Source organism: Colletes latitarsis, chromosome 6 (genome assembly GCF_051014445.1).
Source record: "Colletes latitarsis isolate SP2378_abdomen chromosome 6, iyColLati1, whole genome shotgun sequence".
In the NCBI taxonomy this organism is placed as follows: domain Eukaryota; kingdom Metazoa; phylum Arthropoda; class Insecta; order Hymenoptera; family Colletidae; genus Colletes; species Colletes latitarsis.
Window position 1 is genome coordinate 12,960,908 of NC_135139.1, and position 17,579 is coordinate 12,978,486.

The following is a 17,579-nucleotide window of genomic DNA, read 5'->3' on the forward strand; positions in this document are numbered from 1 at the left end:
CAGTAATGGCAGAGGACTGATTTAAGCATTAAGAAACATTTTTGAAAAAGGCAGAAAATATTATTGTATGACAGAAATTAAACGACAGTATTATTTTCATACAAAATATTACTATAAGAATATATCAATTTGAGTAATTGAATTAGTTTTAAAAAATGTGACGGACAATGGACTATTGCGTGACCTACAACAGGTGTGAGAATGATTAACGTAGCAATTAATAATTTTGAAAATAAAAGTAACATCGATCTCGAGCCTTCGAGCGTTTAGAAAATATCTAACTGTGTCATCTCTATTTGCGAAAGGAATTATTCAAATCTAGAGCAGGCTGTTTCTCGGAAGCAAGATTACATCGAGCACGTGTTTATATTAACTTTCTTCACTTACACCCTTATAGTACTTACCACATATTAAAACAATCTAATTATTCATCTTCGTTTTTCCAAACCATAAGATTTATCGTTTGGTTTGCTTTTTAAATTTAAATACCTTATGTACATACACTCGAAACCTTATATGTTATTAACGAGTTTTAATTTGCCTTGTTTTAGAACATTTTTTGTAACGATACTGAGATTTTTCGTATTTAATTTTCGAGTTCTTGGCACTTGCAGACTAACTTTCTGCACGAATTTTGCAAACCAGCTTGCGACAGTAGCCATGCATAGAACGCTGGTGCATCGATGTCTATCGAAAACACGGTGAACATGAAAAAACACAATAGACAATCGGAAGAATGCTCGTAGAATGCAAAATGCCTTTCAAGTTGCTCGAAATTCAGCGTTTCTCAAGCTTCATTGTACTATAATTATCTTTTCTGATATCATCTTATCAGAAATCATAGATAATAGTTGTTTACGAAAATGTGTCGCTTTCTACATTAATAAATAATTTTGATTAGTTATTAGAGTTAAAAGATTTTTAGTTTTTGCAAAAGTATCTATTTCAGTGGCTTGTTGTACTTTCATATGGCCAACTCAGTAAAGTTTTAAATTTAATCTCATTTTATTAAGATAATAAAACAAATTGCATAAGATAAAGGAGAAATCCTATTTATCAAATATTTTTACTACTTTAGTTGGATTTTATATACTTTATAGCCTGAAAATTTATCTATCTATCCGCGATAATTAATTTTGGAAATTTTAGTACTAAATATAATTTCCAAAAAATATTACAGCACTGATATTCTTTTGAATTCCAAAACAAAAATTTTAAGAAATATTTTTAAATAGCTGACATTCAAAAAGATGAAAACAATTTCTTTTAATTTTGTCTATCCTACGCTCTGGATGTCTCCTTTAACCCTGCTGTTCTCCACAAACTGAAATTTAAACTTTCATAGGTTTGTGACTTTCATAATTGTGTTTTCTAATATTTGTTTTTCATGCTTTGTGATTTTGATGATATTACTCTTTGAGTATTTTGCATTATCTAACAAATATTTTATTTCTAATTTAAGCAAGATATATGGAAGACGTACAAATATGGCATTTAGAGAAACAGCAGGGTTAACCCTTACAGCACGATGGCTAACTCGAGTGATCATTTAAAAAATATCCATCCAAGCACAGTGATCAGCATTGACCATTTGTTTCACCACCTTGCACCTAGTGGTCATATTTGCTTTCCACTGCTTTTCTTCTTTGGAAAATTCATTTTGTTTTTCACTCTCCTTATGCATGAAAGGTCCTCAAAAAAGAACCTAAATTCTCATGCTGCAAAGGCTTAAGAGGATTCATATGAATAGAATGATGTAATAGATGCAACTTTAGAAGTGGATCAAAGAAAAACAATACATCACGATAAAATGATTTCATCTTATTTAAAGGAGGCAAGGTTTCCTTACATTATTCAAAATATTAAACATTTAATATTAATTAATTAATTCCTGTTAAATAAAAAAAAACTCTTCTCTTATCCTAGCTCTAAAGTTCCACCTAAATTACGTCATTCTACTTGTGCATACTCCCTCAAACAGCAAACAGCTCTACAATGAGGCATTCAATTGCTTTTCCACTTATGGGGATATTCTGGTTTGAAAAGTAAATTTTGGAAATTTATTTCGAAGAAACTAGTACATCTACAACATTATTATTTTGTACAGATGTTTGCTAACACTTTATCAATTTACACAAATGTTTGCTATGGTCTGTGATCGAGACTTAAAAATTTACTATAACTCGTGTAAGTCTCGTTTTAAAAGTGTAATGAAAAAAAGTTCATATCTTATTTCAATCATGACGAATGTATCGTCTCTACAAAAAGAAATAACGTACAGACATATTCGATTATTTTCTTCAAGTCTGTACAATTTGTAATCTCTGTAAATCATCTGTAAATTTTACAGATCTTTCGATCTTTCGTTCGATCTTTGTAGACCAGAATACCACTCCTAACTCTAGAATACCAACACGAAAAAAATTGCATAAACTCCAACGTGAACAAATTCATTGCAACTTTCGTAAAACATCACGGATTTCAATTTAGTAGGACTAGTTTTCTTCCTTTGAATGTATAAATTATAAATACGGGATGTTCCATAGCATGTGAGAAATTTTACATAAGAAAACAAGAAAAGTTCGTATAAACATGTGTCCTATTTGACTTTTTTTCGAGTTAAAGCAAAATAAAGCCTGAAAACCTCTTATAATTGGCTACCTTTTATCCTCTCTATTCGTCCAAGTATTGTTTATACACGGCAAATCCATATATTAGGTTCGTATTTACCATTTACTGATTAGTGTTCTAATGACTCATAGATAAAGCACTAAGAGGAAGCATTCGCAGAATTAAAATACAAGATTCAACATCAGATACCGAGCTCTGTTAGAAAATAACTAGGTGAAACTAGTTGGACTATTCCCATTTTTGGAAAGAATTATTCTCAATATAGAACTCGTAACTCAAAAACAAGATAAAATAGGGCATACGTTTATACGAACTTTTTAAATTGTTTTCATGTACAGAATCCATTGCAAAAATGACAATGATCAAAACACAAAAGAAACGTTAACACATTGACTGCCATGCACGAGTGACAAGATTTTTCACTTTGAAACTAAAACAATTAATTCTCCAGCTAAAACGCCCAAATAAATTTGACTAAGACAAATTTTAATTTGTATAATTTACGTTAGTCTAAAATCAAAGTTTTGGTCTCGTAGAAAATTTTTAAAATAGTTTTCGTCTGGCAATCAACGCGTTATAACGCGCGAATACGATCGTTGGATCCGATACGCCCATGTTGGTGATCTAGGGTTAATTGCATGCCCCAGAAACGTGATCGGGAACTCGCGTTAAAGTCGCTGAAGAACACGACCGAACGCGGGCAAAGTTTGAGAAACCCTGCTACGCTGGCAAAGCCACGCCAGTGTCGATTTGCATAGAATGTGGCGTTGCAAAATTCGTGGCGGTGCTAGCCGCAAGCCCAGTTCCGTACGGCAGAAGCAATAACGCAGCGCGTCTCTTCAGGAACCGATCGTTATCGAGAAAGCGGACGAAGAGGAGGCAGCGGCGATTTGCCAGCCGAGCCCGCCAGTCGAACACGAAGAGCACGAGGAAAAGGAAGCGCAGATGAACGGGAAGATCGAGGCTCCCGAGCAACCGTCGCGAATGTCGATCGAGGAATCGATCGACGAGCACGATGCACCTGAGACCATCGCGTCCACGAACGTCCCTGCGCCTGAAAGACCGACGACCTTGACCCTCGCCAACCAAGAAATCGGCATGGTGGACACGATCGGCCTCCTCAGCCCGATGTCGCCCATCTCGAAACAGGTAATCCTCAAATCCATGGAATCGGTATCACGAAAACGACTACATAGACTCTACATTCCCTTTTTTACTCGAGTTTTGTTTCGTACAACTTTGAAATTTGTTATAGAAAATTGCACGCCGCGATCTGGTACAGTTAATATTCTGTAAACGATGACAGAAATGTTCGGAAGTACGAATTCATTCATATATATTTCGAGAATTGAATGGTGAATGTCTCTGGGTCATTTTTTTATTTATTTACTATGCAGGCTCTACATTCCTTTTTCTACTCGACTTTCGTTTCGTAGAACCTTGAAATTTGCTATAAAAAATTGCACGCTGCGATCTGGTCTAATCAATATTTTTTAAACGATGATACAAATATTCAGAAGTATGAATCGACTCATATGTATTTCGAGAATTGAATGGTGAATGTCTCTGAGTAATATTTTTATTTATTTCGTGATCGATATTTGTTACTGATTGATAGTATGAAGTATAAAGTCATAACTGTGTATAAATGATGTAATGTACTTGACTCTGCAGATGTCTGTAAACTTCAGTTGTAGTAGCAATGCTATTGGAGCAACTTCATTTGTTGCGTACAAGAGATTTGAAAATAGAAGTCTCATATAGGAGTTTCTTTTGTTTTAATAGTTAGCAACCTAGTTCCTCGAACGATTTGGCATTATTGAATCTCTCGCAGAACTCTAGGATTTATAGTCTCAAAGATCTGATAACTCAAGACTTGGGGTAGATTAAACATTCTATTTGTTGAACCTCTGGAATCTTGTAAAAAAAAATTAATAAAAGTAACAAAAAATCCTCGAACGTTCAGGTCTACATTAGTTGGTGATTTAACATTATTGAATCTCTCGGAGAACTCAAGGACTTATAATCTTAAATATCTGATAGTTTAAGACTTGGGGTAGATTAAAAATTCTCTTTGTTGAATTTCAGGAATCTTGTAAAAAAATTCAAACATTGCATCGACTTAAAAACAAGATTCCAAATGGTTCCGAAGGATCTAGAGTGTTCAAACAAGGTTCCAAATTACAGTCTGCTTATAGAAGGTTAATCTTGTATCAACATTATAATCGCAGCATGCCAGCACCAATTACACTGATACATTTTATCATATTTCATAAGTTAGCTCTCCATAACCCCGCGTGACTCTGAAATCACATACCCACTATCTGCATTTTTCAAGCCTGATTTAATCCCATTATCAATATGTAACAATTGCGGTTTTAAAACAGTATTGCAATCTGCTTGCAACAAGTATTTTACAATTTCTGGCACCGGAAGTGCAAGTGAAAGTTTGCATTCTTTAGTTAATTCATTATTAGTGTCTATCGATGTTAATTAAATTTTCTTTTAGAAATCAAATATGATTTGTAGAAGGTTAAAAAAGTCAGTCACTAAAGTATTAATTGTTTTATACTTTGCCACTCTATGCTTCAGTGACGTAATATTACAATCGTAATTAGAGTGAGAACAGCGTTTCCGTGATGTTTGTAAAGAAACAAACTCGATTAACATTTTAAGATAGTTCTGCATCAGTCTTGATGCGCACAACCCGTGTGAAATCAGCTCTTGAAGTATTGGCGTGGATCTTGTGTGAAATTCATCTTCCTTTGGGAACTTCGGTTAGTGAAAGCGAAAAGCATTGTTCTACGAAGATTTATTAAGGCTAGAGGAAAAATGATTTACGTTTTCTATGTTTGTGACACCCTTTCACTTTAAACCAACGAAACTTAAAGACGAAACAATTATCGAAAGCTACGTGGAAAATGAAAAATTCCGCGAATATTCAAAACGTTGATAACTAAAATTTCTTACTAAAATCTGTTCATAAAATACAACGAATTTGATATAAAAACACAAATATTAGAAATAACAATTCGCCTCTATACTTTGACACGTAAAACTGACAAATAATAACAATATTTTGTCACTTTTAACGTAGATACAGAGAGATTCTCACGGGCGTAATTCAATTACGTCTCTTAAAAAATGTGATCTCGTACTTCTGACTAGTGTCACTGTGTACAATTGGTTCGAAGGTTGACGATAGATCTATGCAAATTTTTCACCTCGAATGATTCGGCTAAATTATCGTTCCTACAATTATTATTATTTGTTTAACGTTCGAATATTACCATAGATTAATGAATCGTTTCTTTTCTGTAACAGATTTTGCCGTTAAATTTATCCAGCGACGAGGAGATAGTCACGGGGCTAGCGTTTCCTCTGGGACCACCAACCAGCGTGGAACCACCGAAGGAAAAACCACCCCCGCCACCGGTGGATGTCAGCGACGAAGAGAGTCTTCCTATAGAACCGTTGAAGAGATTGAATTCCACTCGTAGAATAAAGAAGGAACTACGCACGAGGCGCTCCGATTTTCTTGGAATCGAAGGGGTACGTAATAAATAATACTAAAAGTAAAATATAATAAGTAGATTGGGGATGTTTATGCATTTATGGAAAATTTTAATTCTCATAAAACTATAGAATGCACTTAATATGCAAGAATATAAAAAATACTTAAAGTTAGATACGAATTATATTTAGGGGTTGAGACAACAAAGCTCCTATTAATTCTATTAATAAAAAAATAAATATAAAGATCCACAGTGTAATAATAAGTGTATCACGAAGATACACAGAAAATATAAATATACAGGATATATTGTGATTTAAAGTTTCCAACTCTTTCCAAAAGTGTTATTTTATTAAATGTCAAAAATTACGTCCTTTTACAAATCTGATAAAATATGAATACTCAAATTATCTGCGTATTAATTTATTTGGAAAGTGTAAACAAAGGTAACATTGTAGACAGAGTTTTCAATTCTTCCTTTTGCAATTAAAACATACTGGAGTAATGTATTCTTTATTAATTGTTCGTACGAACTTTGTTCATAGTTTTTGTGTCTTTAATTCATCATCGATGCGGATCTCACATGTTATGACACAATCTGTACGTCATGGAGTATGGAATATTTCTCGGGTTCCGGTGCATTGAAACGTTCGAGCGATAGAGTGCATGCGACGTTCGAAGTTTTTTTTACTTGCAAAACTCGATACTTTTTCTCTCATACTTTCGTTTCTTCTCACGCGTTTCCACCTCTTCGACGGCTTTCACTTGCTTCCGGGAGCTAATGTGTTCCGCGGCTGTTGATACACCCGCGTTTAGCGTTGCAAAAGATCGTATCGTCGACGTAACATCGTTTAATGATATTAATTGGAGCACGTGAATAGATTTACGTAACGGACAATAGCAATTATGCACGTCGGAGTGCGACAACGAAATTCACATGAAAAATTCTCTGAATGATTCGAATTCGTTGCAAAATTCATGGTAGTTTTAGATGAATTTTCTAAAAGCAACGTATTAATAAAAAGTAGGATTCTGTGATACATGTTAAAATGATGGGTGAAATTTGTAAGTGGTCCTTTCCACTGAAAGAAATTTTAAGTGGTCCCAAAAAATCTAGATTGATTTGGCGATGTTTCAACGAGAACACCAAATAGCTTTGAACAAAATATGGGAAAGAGTATAGCAATGATTCGTAAAATGAACATCGATTCGGGGTAGGTATGTTAATTTTTCGAATCAGTATGATTCTTTGTCTGTTCTGTCTATTTAAAATTAGCGATTTAATACATAATATAAAAAGATTAAAACAATATTTCTTTCCAGGAAATTCATGAATATTAGTAAAAATTTATAAATTATATAACATTGAAACAACTTTATAGTAATTATTTATTTTAATTCAGTCAAAATTTAATGCATTTGTGCACATTCATCATATACTATTACATTATTAAACTGTTAAATATATTCACGTAGTAAATAGCACACTTTTAAGAATATTTTTCCAAATTAAATAAGCTGAAGAACTTCACTGGGCTCCAAGGGGGGTCTCTCAAGTTAGAAAAGATAGTAACGTTCAATTTACGAATCATGTCTGGTAGTTCATTTTAAGAATCATCACTACCAGATTTACGGAACCTATCGATTTGACGGATTTCATAAATATTATTCATTAGCAATTTATAGTGAATTTAATCGACATTAAACAAAAATTGTATTTTAATTGTACTTTGAGTAGTTAGTCGAGTCTCTTTAATCTCCACTCTGAACTATGTTAATATCTATTCCTTCCATAACCACGCAGATAAACGACGACGACCTGGAACGCGAACTGACGTTGACGAAGCCGCCAGACATGGCGATGATCCTCGCGGAAGAAAGGCGCATCGAGCAGCTTCATCGTCGGTCGTACGACACCGACAGCAACTACGAGCAGGACTCCAGCCACGAAAGGGACTCTGGTGTCGAGTTGGGCCACGCAGAAGACTGGTCGAAGCAGCCTGTCAGCCCTGACATGTCTCAGCACAGTCGTCAAAGCAGCGAACCGTTCGGCGCCAGCGTGACCTCGTCCGAAGAGGACGAGATCACGAAGAAAGAACGCGAGATCATCGAGGTCCTCGAGAAAGAGGAGCAGTGGCGGTACGGGAACAATTGCGAGATGAACAGGTAGGAATTCTTCGGGGCAGTTTCAATGACGGAGGGTTAGAGTCACACACACCTATCGATTTGGTTCGATGATATAAGCTTCTCTTTGAACCGGTTGTACAATATTCTTCTGCGATTTGTTCGGGGATCGGTATAACGTTAATTTTTCTTTACTCTAAATTTTATTTTCTGGCTTCTCGTTTATGCGGTATCTAGGTGTTTGTAGTATTGTCTCAATACGCTCTTATTTCTGTGGCGTCCTACCTTGAACCGCCACTATGTAACATATGCTTGCGTGTTCTTTAACTTCTCCTATATATCTGGACGAACTTGTTATGATTTCGTCCCGTCGACTGGACGAAAATCGATGGTGTCCCTTCCGAAATTTCGACAGCGTAAATTTGAAAAAATTTTATTTCCAAAGAAACGAGTCGTTTCGGGAGTAGTCGGAGCTTCGAGATTTAGGGAACCGACACCCGCGATTGTTCCAACGATACATCTGAATTACATATCTCTAAGCGTCTCTTGTATGTATATATAAAAAGTTATAATGAATTTTGTATGTCGGGATCAATGTACAAACGGTTATGAATAAAATAAAAATACTTTTACCTTAAACTTATGGTCCTTTCCTGGCGCTTGTATACGCAAACTATCGCTATCGCTATCACTACGTAATCTCTGTGTCTCGGATCGTGTCTTTCCTATGGTAGCCTGCATATTATAGAATAAGAAGACAGAGAGGCCGTTGGCGTCGAGTAATTGAGAAATTCATGACAAAACAGTGACTTGGGGGAGAAATTGGCGCACAAGCTGCGCGAGCTCGAAGAGGAGAAGATGCAGCTGGAGCGGGAACGCGCCCAGGAAGCAGCCCTTCATCGACAGAAGGAGACCCTTCGCAAAAACGAGGACAACTTGCGCAAACAGGAGGAGGCGATACGTAAACAGCAAGAGGAGACCGCGCGACAACAAGAAGCAGTCGAGGCGGAGGCAAAACGCGCCGAGGAAAAGAGGCAGGAAGAGGAACTGAGGGCGCAGACGGAACAGCTGAGGATCCAAAATGAAATCGAGGAGGAAAGAAGGGCAGCGGACGCTCGTCGCAAAGAAGAGAAACGCATTAGGACCATGGAGTGTCAAATTCGCGAGCAAGAGGTATTTTTCAGCTTTTCATTTCTTTACTGCCTGATCAGCGGTTGGTTTTTGAAATGTTTGCGTGGAAACGAGGAGTACGGTTTGCAATACGAGACAAGAGCAATTCTAAGTTTGCTGAGACTCTTTGATTTTTTTTTTTTATCGTTGCCTATCATTTTTGGATAATTACGATTTAAAGTGCATCTCATGCTTCAATGTTAAATTGAATATACGATTTAGATCCATGCTTGTGCAATTCAATGATGCATGGACGAGAGTTGTATGGGAATATTTTCTTATTTTAACGTTTCTGCCCTTGTGTATTGTTTCCAGAAAGCACATATCGGGTCGTAAGTTTCTGCCGAGTTTTATAGTAAACGGATAAACATTATTTTATTGTTTAATGAAATAATATTAATTAAACTTATTAAACTAAATTGTTTAACGCTGTAGTATCAATTATATTTATGTGGACTTATAAACGCGTCGATATACCAATTCATAAAATACGACCTATCACTATAGTCTAAATTAACAAATTTCCAATTCTTCGAAAGAATTTACGAAGGGATATTGTTCAGAATTTCATTGTCAGTATAAAAATTTAAGTCGTTTTTAATTAAATAAGCCATCATTAATCCAGTATTATAGGCACATGTACAGTCGATAGGAATTACTGAAGTTTCTTTGGGTATGTAATATCAAAGTAAATATTAAAATAAACATAGAAGCAAGCGTAAATACTAATAGTTAATATATTCATTGGATAAAGGATGAAGAGTCCTTTAAAATGAGACTAGTTTCAAGTCGATATCGTAATTAGTTCCGGAGATATAATGGTTCGAAGCGTTTGTTTACATTTCATCGCAGACACCGTGAGGTCAATGAACTTTCACTACGGTTTTAAAGTCTTACACCACTGTACTTCTTCTATTTAATGTTTATTCCAAACTGTCGATTAAAAATGTGTTTTTTGGAAAAGGCCTACGACAAACGTTAGCATAGGAAAATATATACATTCTTATACGATTCTCGTTTATGATAAATATGCAGTGACTCACAAATTTTGTTAAATAAAACTAACCTGTCGTCCAAACTTTACAGAGTGATTCTAGAATTTGCGACAAGTTTGTAGCTTTTTTGTAAGTGAAAATTGAGCAAATTGGTAAAGGAAAGTGTTGCATGGTTTGATAAGATATATTTGCAACGATGCACCTGTAAATTACAATTGTACTTTTGTGTTTATGTGAAACTGTACAACTTTCTTCGCTTTAAAATGAGTTATAATTCGTCCCAGAAAATAGCCCTTTCAGTTTATCAGTATCAAAAAGACTAGATACCAATGTTGAACACTTAATACGACTCAAGGTTCTCCTGTTGTTTAAATAAATTCTTATTTTTCTCGTATTATTCCTTGAAAATAACATATTTTTATAACTTCCATGCTAAGATCAGTTATAATATCTTTTAATGCGTCTCGTGTCTGTTATATCAAATTTTCATCTAATGATTTTGGAGTTCAATTAAATGCTTCAAATAATTTACCCAATTGCCATAATTTAATTTAGAGGTGTGTTAGAGTCAGAATATCCATTCACTAAATTCCTAGAAAACAAAATTAAGGTGGAACATCACGATAACAAATCAATAAAAAAAAGTATCTTTGAGAATATTTTTTTAGAAAGCGATCTTTTTGAAAATTTTTTTTTTACAAACCAGAACGAGAAATATATCTTGCACGTGTTAGTTTGCAAAAAAATGGTCACTTTTACGGGTTTATCTTTGAGACAATTGACTAAATAAAAAATCCATTTGAACTTTTGCTACCAATCAATAGCTTCGACAACTTTTATTCGATTTAAATAAAATTTTAGAAGAACATTTTCCAAACTTCAATTTTATAAAAAATGTAAAAAAAATCAATCTTCTTATAGCTACTCTCGTGATATTTCTTCTTAATACACCTAGTCGTAATTTTAGTTGCAGAAAGTTTATTTACCATTCAAGTTAGCGATCTTGAACGATAATTTGATTTTCTTCCGACTATAGTATCTATACGAGATAAAAATAACATATTTTCACATTTTATTCCCCCCAAAGAATCTTACATAAATTCAATTTAGCAAATATGAAAAATGAAAAGGAGCTTGCACGTAAATTTAGGTGCACTAACAGTCATTTTGAACTGCATGTTGTAAATGAAATATATCGCACTGTAAACGTTAACGGGCGTGTCGTTGATAATTATTCGCAGAACACAACATTGGTTGGTGCTGGGTTGAACGATCAAGAAGACGAGTTTGCTTCCGGGGTAAGGGAATTATTATCTTAAATGATTTTCGTTAGATTATTCGATGCTTGCTTTTAACAAAGATCAGGCAGCTATCAATTGAAAAATTCCAACTTTCACACTGTTTAAACTTTGTTGATGATTCGTTGACAATAATACAAACGAGAAGTGTGTACATAATATAAAATAATTAAACGATACATTTTAATGAGAATAAAACAGATACGCGTGGAACGTAGTTCGCTTAATTATTAATTTTCTTCGAGTAGGAAGTTCTCAGAGTGGAAAGAGAATTGCTCCAGTTGGAGCAAGAAGAATTGAAACGACAACGCAACAACCTGGCGTATCGTGAACAGAAGCAGCTGAAATTGGCGGAGCAGCTGCAGGAACAATGGAAATCATTGCAAGACGTTGCTCACAGTTCTGCGAATAACGTTCAACAGTACAAGAATCAGCCACCGGTGAATTACAGGTCATCGATGCCTAATCTTCAGCTTCAGGACGTGCAAAGAAGAAGACCACCCCCGCCGCCGATTCCACCGGCGAAACCGTTGCGTTTGGTAGAACAGCGACAACGAGACGTTACTATCAGGTAAATAATAGACACGTCCATTTTTATTTCCATTCAAGATGATCCACTTTTTCAAAAAAATATTCCTATTCTTTGTTTTATCGGCAAATGGAAACGAATGGAAAAATGATTTTAACGTTACTATTTCTCGACCTGAAAATAAAGTATCAAAGAAGATCCTGTTCGCGAGTCAATCCTCAAATTGGAACAGGGGATTGTTACGTCAGCATTTAAACAGCTGCAAGCAGGAAATGCAAATTAGAAGCGGAACATATGCATGCACTGTGCGTCGCCTAATTTCCTGCTGATACTTTCCGCTTTGTTGCGTCTGACGTAACATTTTCCGACACGTCGTATCGGTTGCTTCAGTCATTGGTTGGAATTCGATCGCCCTTAGACGCTTGAACTATAAATTTAAATTACGTTAGGTGTAAATTACTAGCAACGTGGACTGAATGAACTTTAATGGCAGAGAAGGGAGTGAAGTTAATTAGAAATTCGTTGAAATGAACAGGAACAGCAGAATCCCGTCCGCTGATTCGATTCCGCAGCAAGTGGACGCGTCTTTGAGACACAGTGCATCGGTCACGACGCTCTCCAGCCACGCGGGTCAACAGATGACCAGGCAGACGTTGCAAGCACTTAGTGCAGTTCCTCGACCACGAATCGTTCAAAGTGACCAGTGGGTCCAACGAAGGAAGAGCGACGTGCCACGAGGCGCTCACGATTTGAACTACCAACACTGGCTCATACAAGTGAGTAACTGTTTAAACGCTAACAAAAAATAACCAAACTAACGGAAACACAGTTTTATATTTTCAAAATTATATTGGGGTTAAGTAGTATGTATTTGTGAGTTTACATTTGTAATGTTTAAATTACAATGTTATGTAATTATTTGAGGAAGTTGAAACGTCGTTGTTCCTATAAAAATACATGTAATAGTTTTAGGTCTCTGCAAAAATGTTTGTTCTTAGATATCAAAGATGAATACAGTAATAAATACACCAATAATATTTCAACCATACCTAGAACAGTTGTACGAGCAAATATAATATGTCTAAGATTCCCAAAGTTCTCAACTAATTTTCGAAAACGAAGCCCAATGGAAAAAATTGAATAATACCTTTACGATTTATTTTTGCATTCAGAATCATCTATTTCTAGGCCCTACCATTCATCGTAGGTCTTCCCGTGCGTTAAAATTGCAAAAGTATCGGTGAATCGGCGTTTCGTATGTTACAACCTGATAATAAAGATAATAATGTGTATTGCTGACACTGCAATATTGTGTTGCAGGAAGCGGAACAGAGAAGGATTAGCGAGAAAAATCAGCGATCACCGGCGCGGAAATCTCAAATGCACGTAACAGGAACGTCCGTTCCTTACGCCATGGCCCCAACTAGGACGGACAGTAAACCATTACCAGATTCCATCATACAGACTCTTACGCAAAGAGTGCAGAACAGAGCGCAGGAGAAGCCTCTGCCAACGAGAAGAAGGTCAATAGCCTTGTCCAGATATTTAAATAATATTTTACAATTCAATTTGATTCGATAAAATGTATTCTCCTTCCGTTTTCAGACTCGAACACAGTACCAGCCACGAGCACCTTTCCGCGTTGCAGCACCAATCGCCGCAACACGTTTTGCAACAACAAAAACCTCAACAACCACCTCCGATGAACCCTGAGAATCAGGAGAAGATGCTAAGCGTCAGCGGGAAAAAGAAGTGCTCGCACTGTGGGGATGAATTAGGTAAGATGAAAATGAAAAACCGTACTTTAGAAATATTTTAGAAGAATACATTTTAAATAGTGTGCATTGAGATAAGAAATGGAGGAATCAACCATTAAAAGAAGTTAATGCAAAACTCGAGAGCTTAAGATTAGATTTTGTACAACAATTGTTATACTTTCTTATTATTGATCCGTTATATTTTGCTATTTTTTATTTATGGTATTTTGATAAAAAGGTATAACTAAAATTTAATTTTTCATGTGCTTTTTTCTGGGCGTTAGGTCGAGGCGCAGCGATGATCATCGAAAGCCTGCGATTATTTTACCATATGGAGTGTTTCAAATGCTGCGTATGTCATGTGCGACTCGGTGACGGACTAATGGGAACAGACGTGCGCGTTCGGAATCACAAGCTCCACTGCCATAACTGCTACTCCAGTGACGACGGTACCCACATTTAATTTTTGCTAAATATCTAAGATTTATGGTAGGCAAATGCCAATTATCTCCAGCGAAAATCGGTTCCCTCTCCGTGGAATGTTTAAATCAGTGACTCTTTCTAAAATTTTTCTAAAATTTCGTTTAGAATTTCTAACGTACAATATTATTTTAGCGCCATTTAACTTTATTATTTTCTCAGAAAAATATGTAGTTTGTCTTATCTACCACGACAGGTCATCTGACCGGATAAACGATTTATATTTTTTTTATAAAAAATCGGACAAAGTTTGGTATCAAATTCTGGCTAACTTCCTATGTAAATAGGAAACGTATAGCAAAGATGAAAGGAGAGAATTTTCAGTTTCCACTGTCTTAAAACAGTCTAACAACGCGTATTAAAAATAGTTAAACTTTAGACGCGTGCAGTACTGAGGTTACTAGTGTTTTCTGCATAACTGAGCCATTGTTGGAAGCGGTAAACCTTCCCCTTTAAAATGGCTTTTGGTTTATGTTGACCCGACTTTTCGTTTTCGAGATATCGTAATTTATGTAAAGGGGTAATCTTTCAATTTCCGCTATCTCTCGCTTTCCCGTGTTAGAAAAGGCTATTAACGCCTATTAAAAATGCTAAAAGTTTAGGTGCGCGCTGTTCTGAAACTACTTATGCTTTTCCCATAAATGAGCTATCGTTGGAAGCGGTAAACCTTCCCCTTTAAACTGGCTTTTGGTTTTTGTCGATCCGACTTTCCCTTTTCGAGATATCGCAATTTATATAAATGGTAATTTTTCTTAATTCGACTATCGCTGTCTCCGTCGGGCGCGTCGCGCCGGACCTCTTTATCTCGTACGTGACTCGTGACTATCGTGGCCCAGTGACCTAGTTACTACGAGCACGTGCCGGTCAACGACCTTGACAAGGCCGTAGTAAACAAACGCTTCGGACCCTTATATCTCCGGAACTAGCCACCGCATCGACTTGAAACTAAAATCACTATATCTCCGGAACTAATAAAGCTATCGACTCGCACAAACGCTCATTTTAAAGGGCATTTCATCCTCTATCTAATGACTATACCAGCTACTATAATTTTTGCTATCTTCTATGTTTATTTTCACATTTACTTTGACGCCACCTACTCAAAGTAGTCTCAGCACTTCCTATTGATCATACGACTGGTGTACGATAAAACTGGATCATAAATTGTTTATTTAATTGAAAATGAATTTAAATTTGTATACAGGGTGTTTTCATAATTACTATGCCATTTTTTCGTTAACAATTGTTTTCTCTGGAATTAACCACGGCATTGATTTGAAAGAAAATTTGTTTTCAAGAACGTTTTATCTTCTATATCTTCTATTTCCGATGAAAATTAATAATTTACTAATACTATTAAAGTATTAATGCATGTTTAGAGTAAAAGTATTGAATATTTTTGTACAGATCCTTAAAATTCAATGGTTTACAATCACATTGAAATCGTAGGAAGTAAGAAATGTGTACAAATAAGTACACATCACAGTTTAAACACCCATTGTAACCCATAAATCGTGCTTTCTCCATAGCATCGCTTCCCCCTACGATGTATCTTTCTCATTAAGTTCACGCGATCGTAATCTTGATGTTTCAGGTGTCAAGTTCAGTTGCGTGTGAGACCACGGAGCAGTGGCTAATGGGACCACACTAACTTGAATATAGCACCTTCGGACTATATTTTATAAGTTATAGTTGACCATTTAGCTACCCGGTGACGCGCGATCGTGACGCCAACAATTTTCTTCTTTCTGTATATAAACGCTAACGGATGGAACGAATGGGGATATTCCTTCCGCGGACTCGAACCGGAAGCAGAATGTCGAGATTTCACGCGACGTCGATTTTTTTTTCATCGTGTGACCGTAGGACGGACAGAGGGAATGTAAATAATCGTGTATTTATGTAATTAGCGTAAAAATAGGGAACTAACGATACGACAGATCGCGTGGCAGCTGTTGTCGGCCATTATTAAAAAATGCGTCGTGCGAGAATTTAGCGTAATATCGACGAGAGTTCACTGTATATTTTTGTATGATAGTTATCCCGTGGTATTTATGAGATCCCCAATGCGTAACGGCTATAATAACGAAATATTTCCCATCTACAAGCCCTCGCTACACTGTCTTCTATTCTCGGAGCTTTTTTTTTTCTCTAAATGCTTGGCAAATCAGTAGACTCGTTCGAATAAAATCGAACGATCGTCTCTCCTTCTACGGAGATCGTTTAGATTCTAGTTGATTCTATCGCGTAATACGGTAATTAACTGTAGCTGTACGATCGAGATGCGATTTCAAGCGCGAGTTTCTTTATTTTTTTGTTTTTTTTTCGAAAGCTCGATGCGTCGCGATACGACAACGGTCAAATTCCCTAGCGATCGATGATATTCGTCGTGTGCATTCGTCGTCGCGTCGAGGACGCATAGTTACTATTGTGAAATATTGTATGATATGGTCTCGCGTTATCGCAACATGTAATTTTATATTATCGAGAATAAATGTTTATTATAGCGAACGTGGACTACCACCTTGTCGCTTCGATTTCCTGCCATCTAAACGTCCTTTTCACAGCTGCAAGACAACGTTCCTTGAATTTATCACATGGTAATTTACGCGCTTATATTATTGGTAATAAGATATAAATATATACTGTGGTCTTTTCATTTTTAGACGAACATTATCGACGATTCATCGATAAGATATATTTATCTGTTTCGATGACATTGAATAATGAGAAGCCAAACGTCATTGAACGTCAAAATTGAAAATTGAGACACGTCTCGATGTCTTTTTTAATGGAAATTATATTTAATATTTGTGTTACTAAAAAGGTAATGTAGATGTTTTTATTTAAAATTTTAGATATATTTTTTTCAATAGATTAATATCACAGAAAGAATATTTATTATTATAGAAGATAGACAAAAAAGATAAATTTAAACTATGAGTAGCAAAAATTGTCTTCCTGTTAGTTAACAAAAAATATCATCCTGTTTTTTATTCCTTTACGAAACGAATCTTTACAAAAATACAAGGATTTCAGGAGTATCGCAAAAAATGATTGAACTTCCAGTGATTATGTACA

At 35.8% G+C, this 17,579-nt stretch overlaps 1 protein-coding gene across 6 annotated transcripts in view; it reads left to right on the forward strand.

Annotated features, from left to right (window-relative positions):
• Smash (smallish) overlaps positions 1 to 17,009 on the forward strand; it is a 197,171-nt gene extending 180,162 nt beyond the window's left edge. For 5 of the 6 annotated variants that reach the window (XM_076767609.1, XM_076767610.1, XM_076767607.1 and 2 more), the window contains 11 exons: positions 3,475 to 3,780; positions 5,956 to 6,183; positions 7,950 to 8,311; positions 9,076 to 9,442; positions 11,676 to 11,732; positions 11,981 to 12,303; positions 12,797 to 13,037; positions 13,582 to 13,784; positions 13,867 to 14,039; positions 14,303 to 14,467; positions 16,093 to 17,009. In XM_076767609.1, the coding sequence (XP_076623724.1) occupies positions 3,475 to 3,780; positions 5,956 to 6,183; positions 7,950 to 8,311; positions 9,076 to 9,442; positions 11,676 to 11,732; positions 11,981 to 12,303; positions 12,797 to 13,037; positions 13,582 to 13,784; positions 13,867 to 14,039; positions 14,303 to 14,467; positions 16,093 to 16,115 (2,448 nt within the window). In that variant the 3' untranslated portion in view covers positions 16,116 to 17,009. The remainder of the gene's footprint in view (positions 1 to 3,474; positions 3,781 to 5,955; positions 6,184 to 7,949; positions 8,312 to 9,075; positions 9,443 to 11,675; positions 11,733 to 11,980; positions 12,304 to 12,796; positions 13,038 to 13,581; positions 13,785 to 13,866; positions 14,040 to 14,302; positions 14,468 to 16,092) is intronic. The other variant, XM_076767611.1, reaches the window with a different exon arrangement.
• The last annotated feature ends 570 nt before the right edge of the window (positions 17,010 to 17,579 follow it).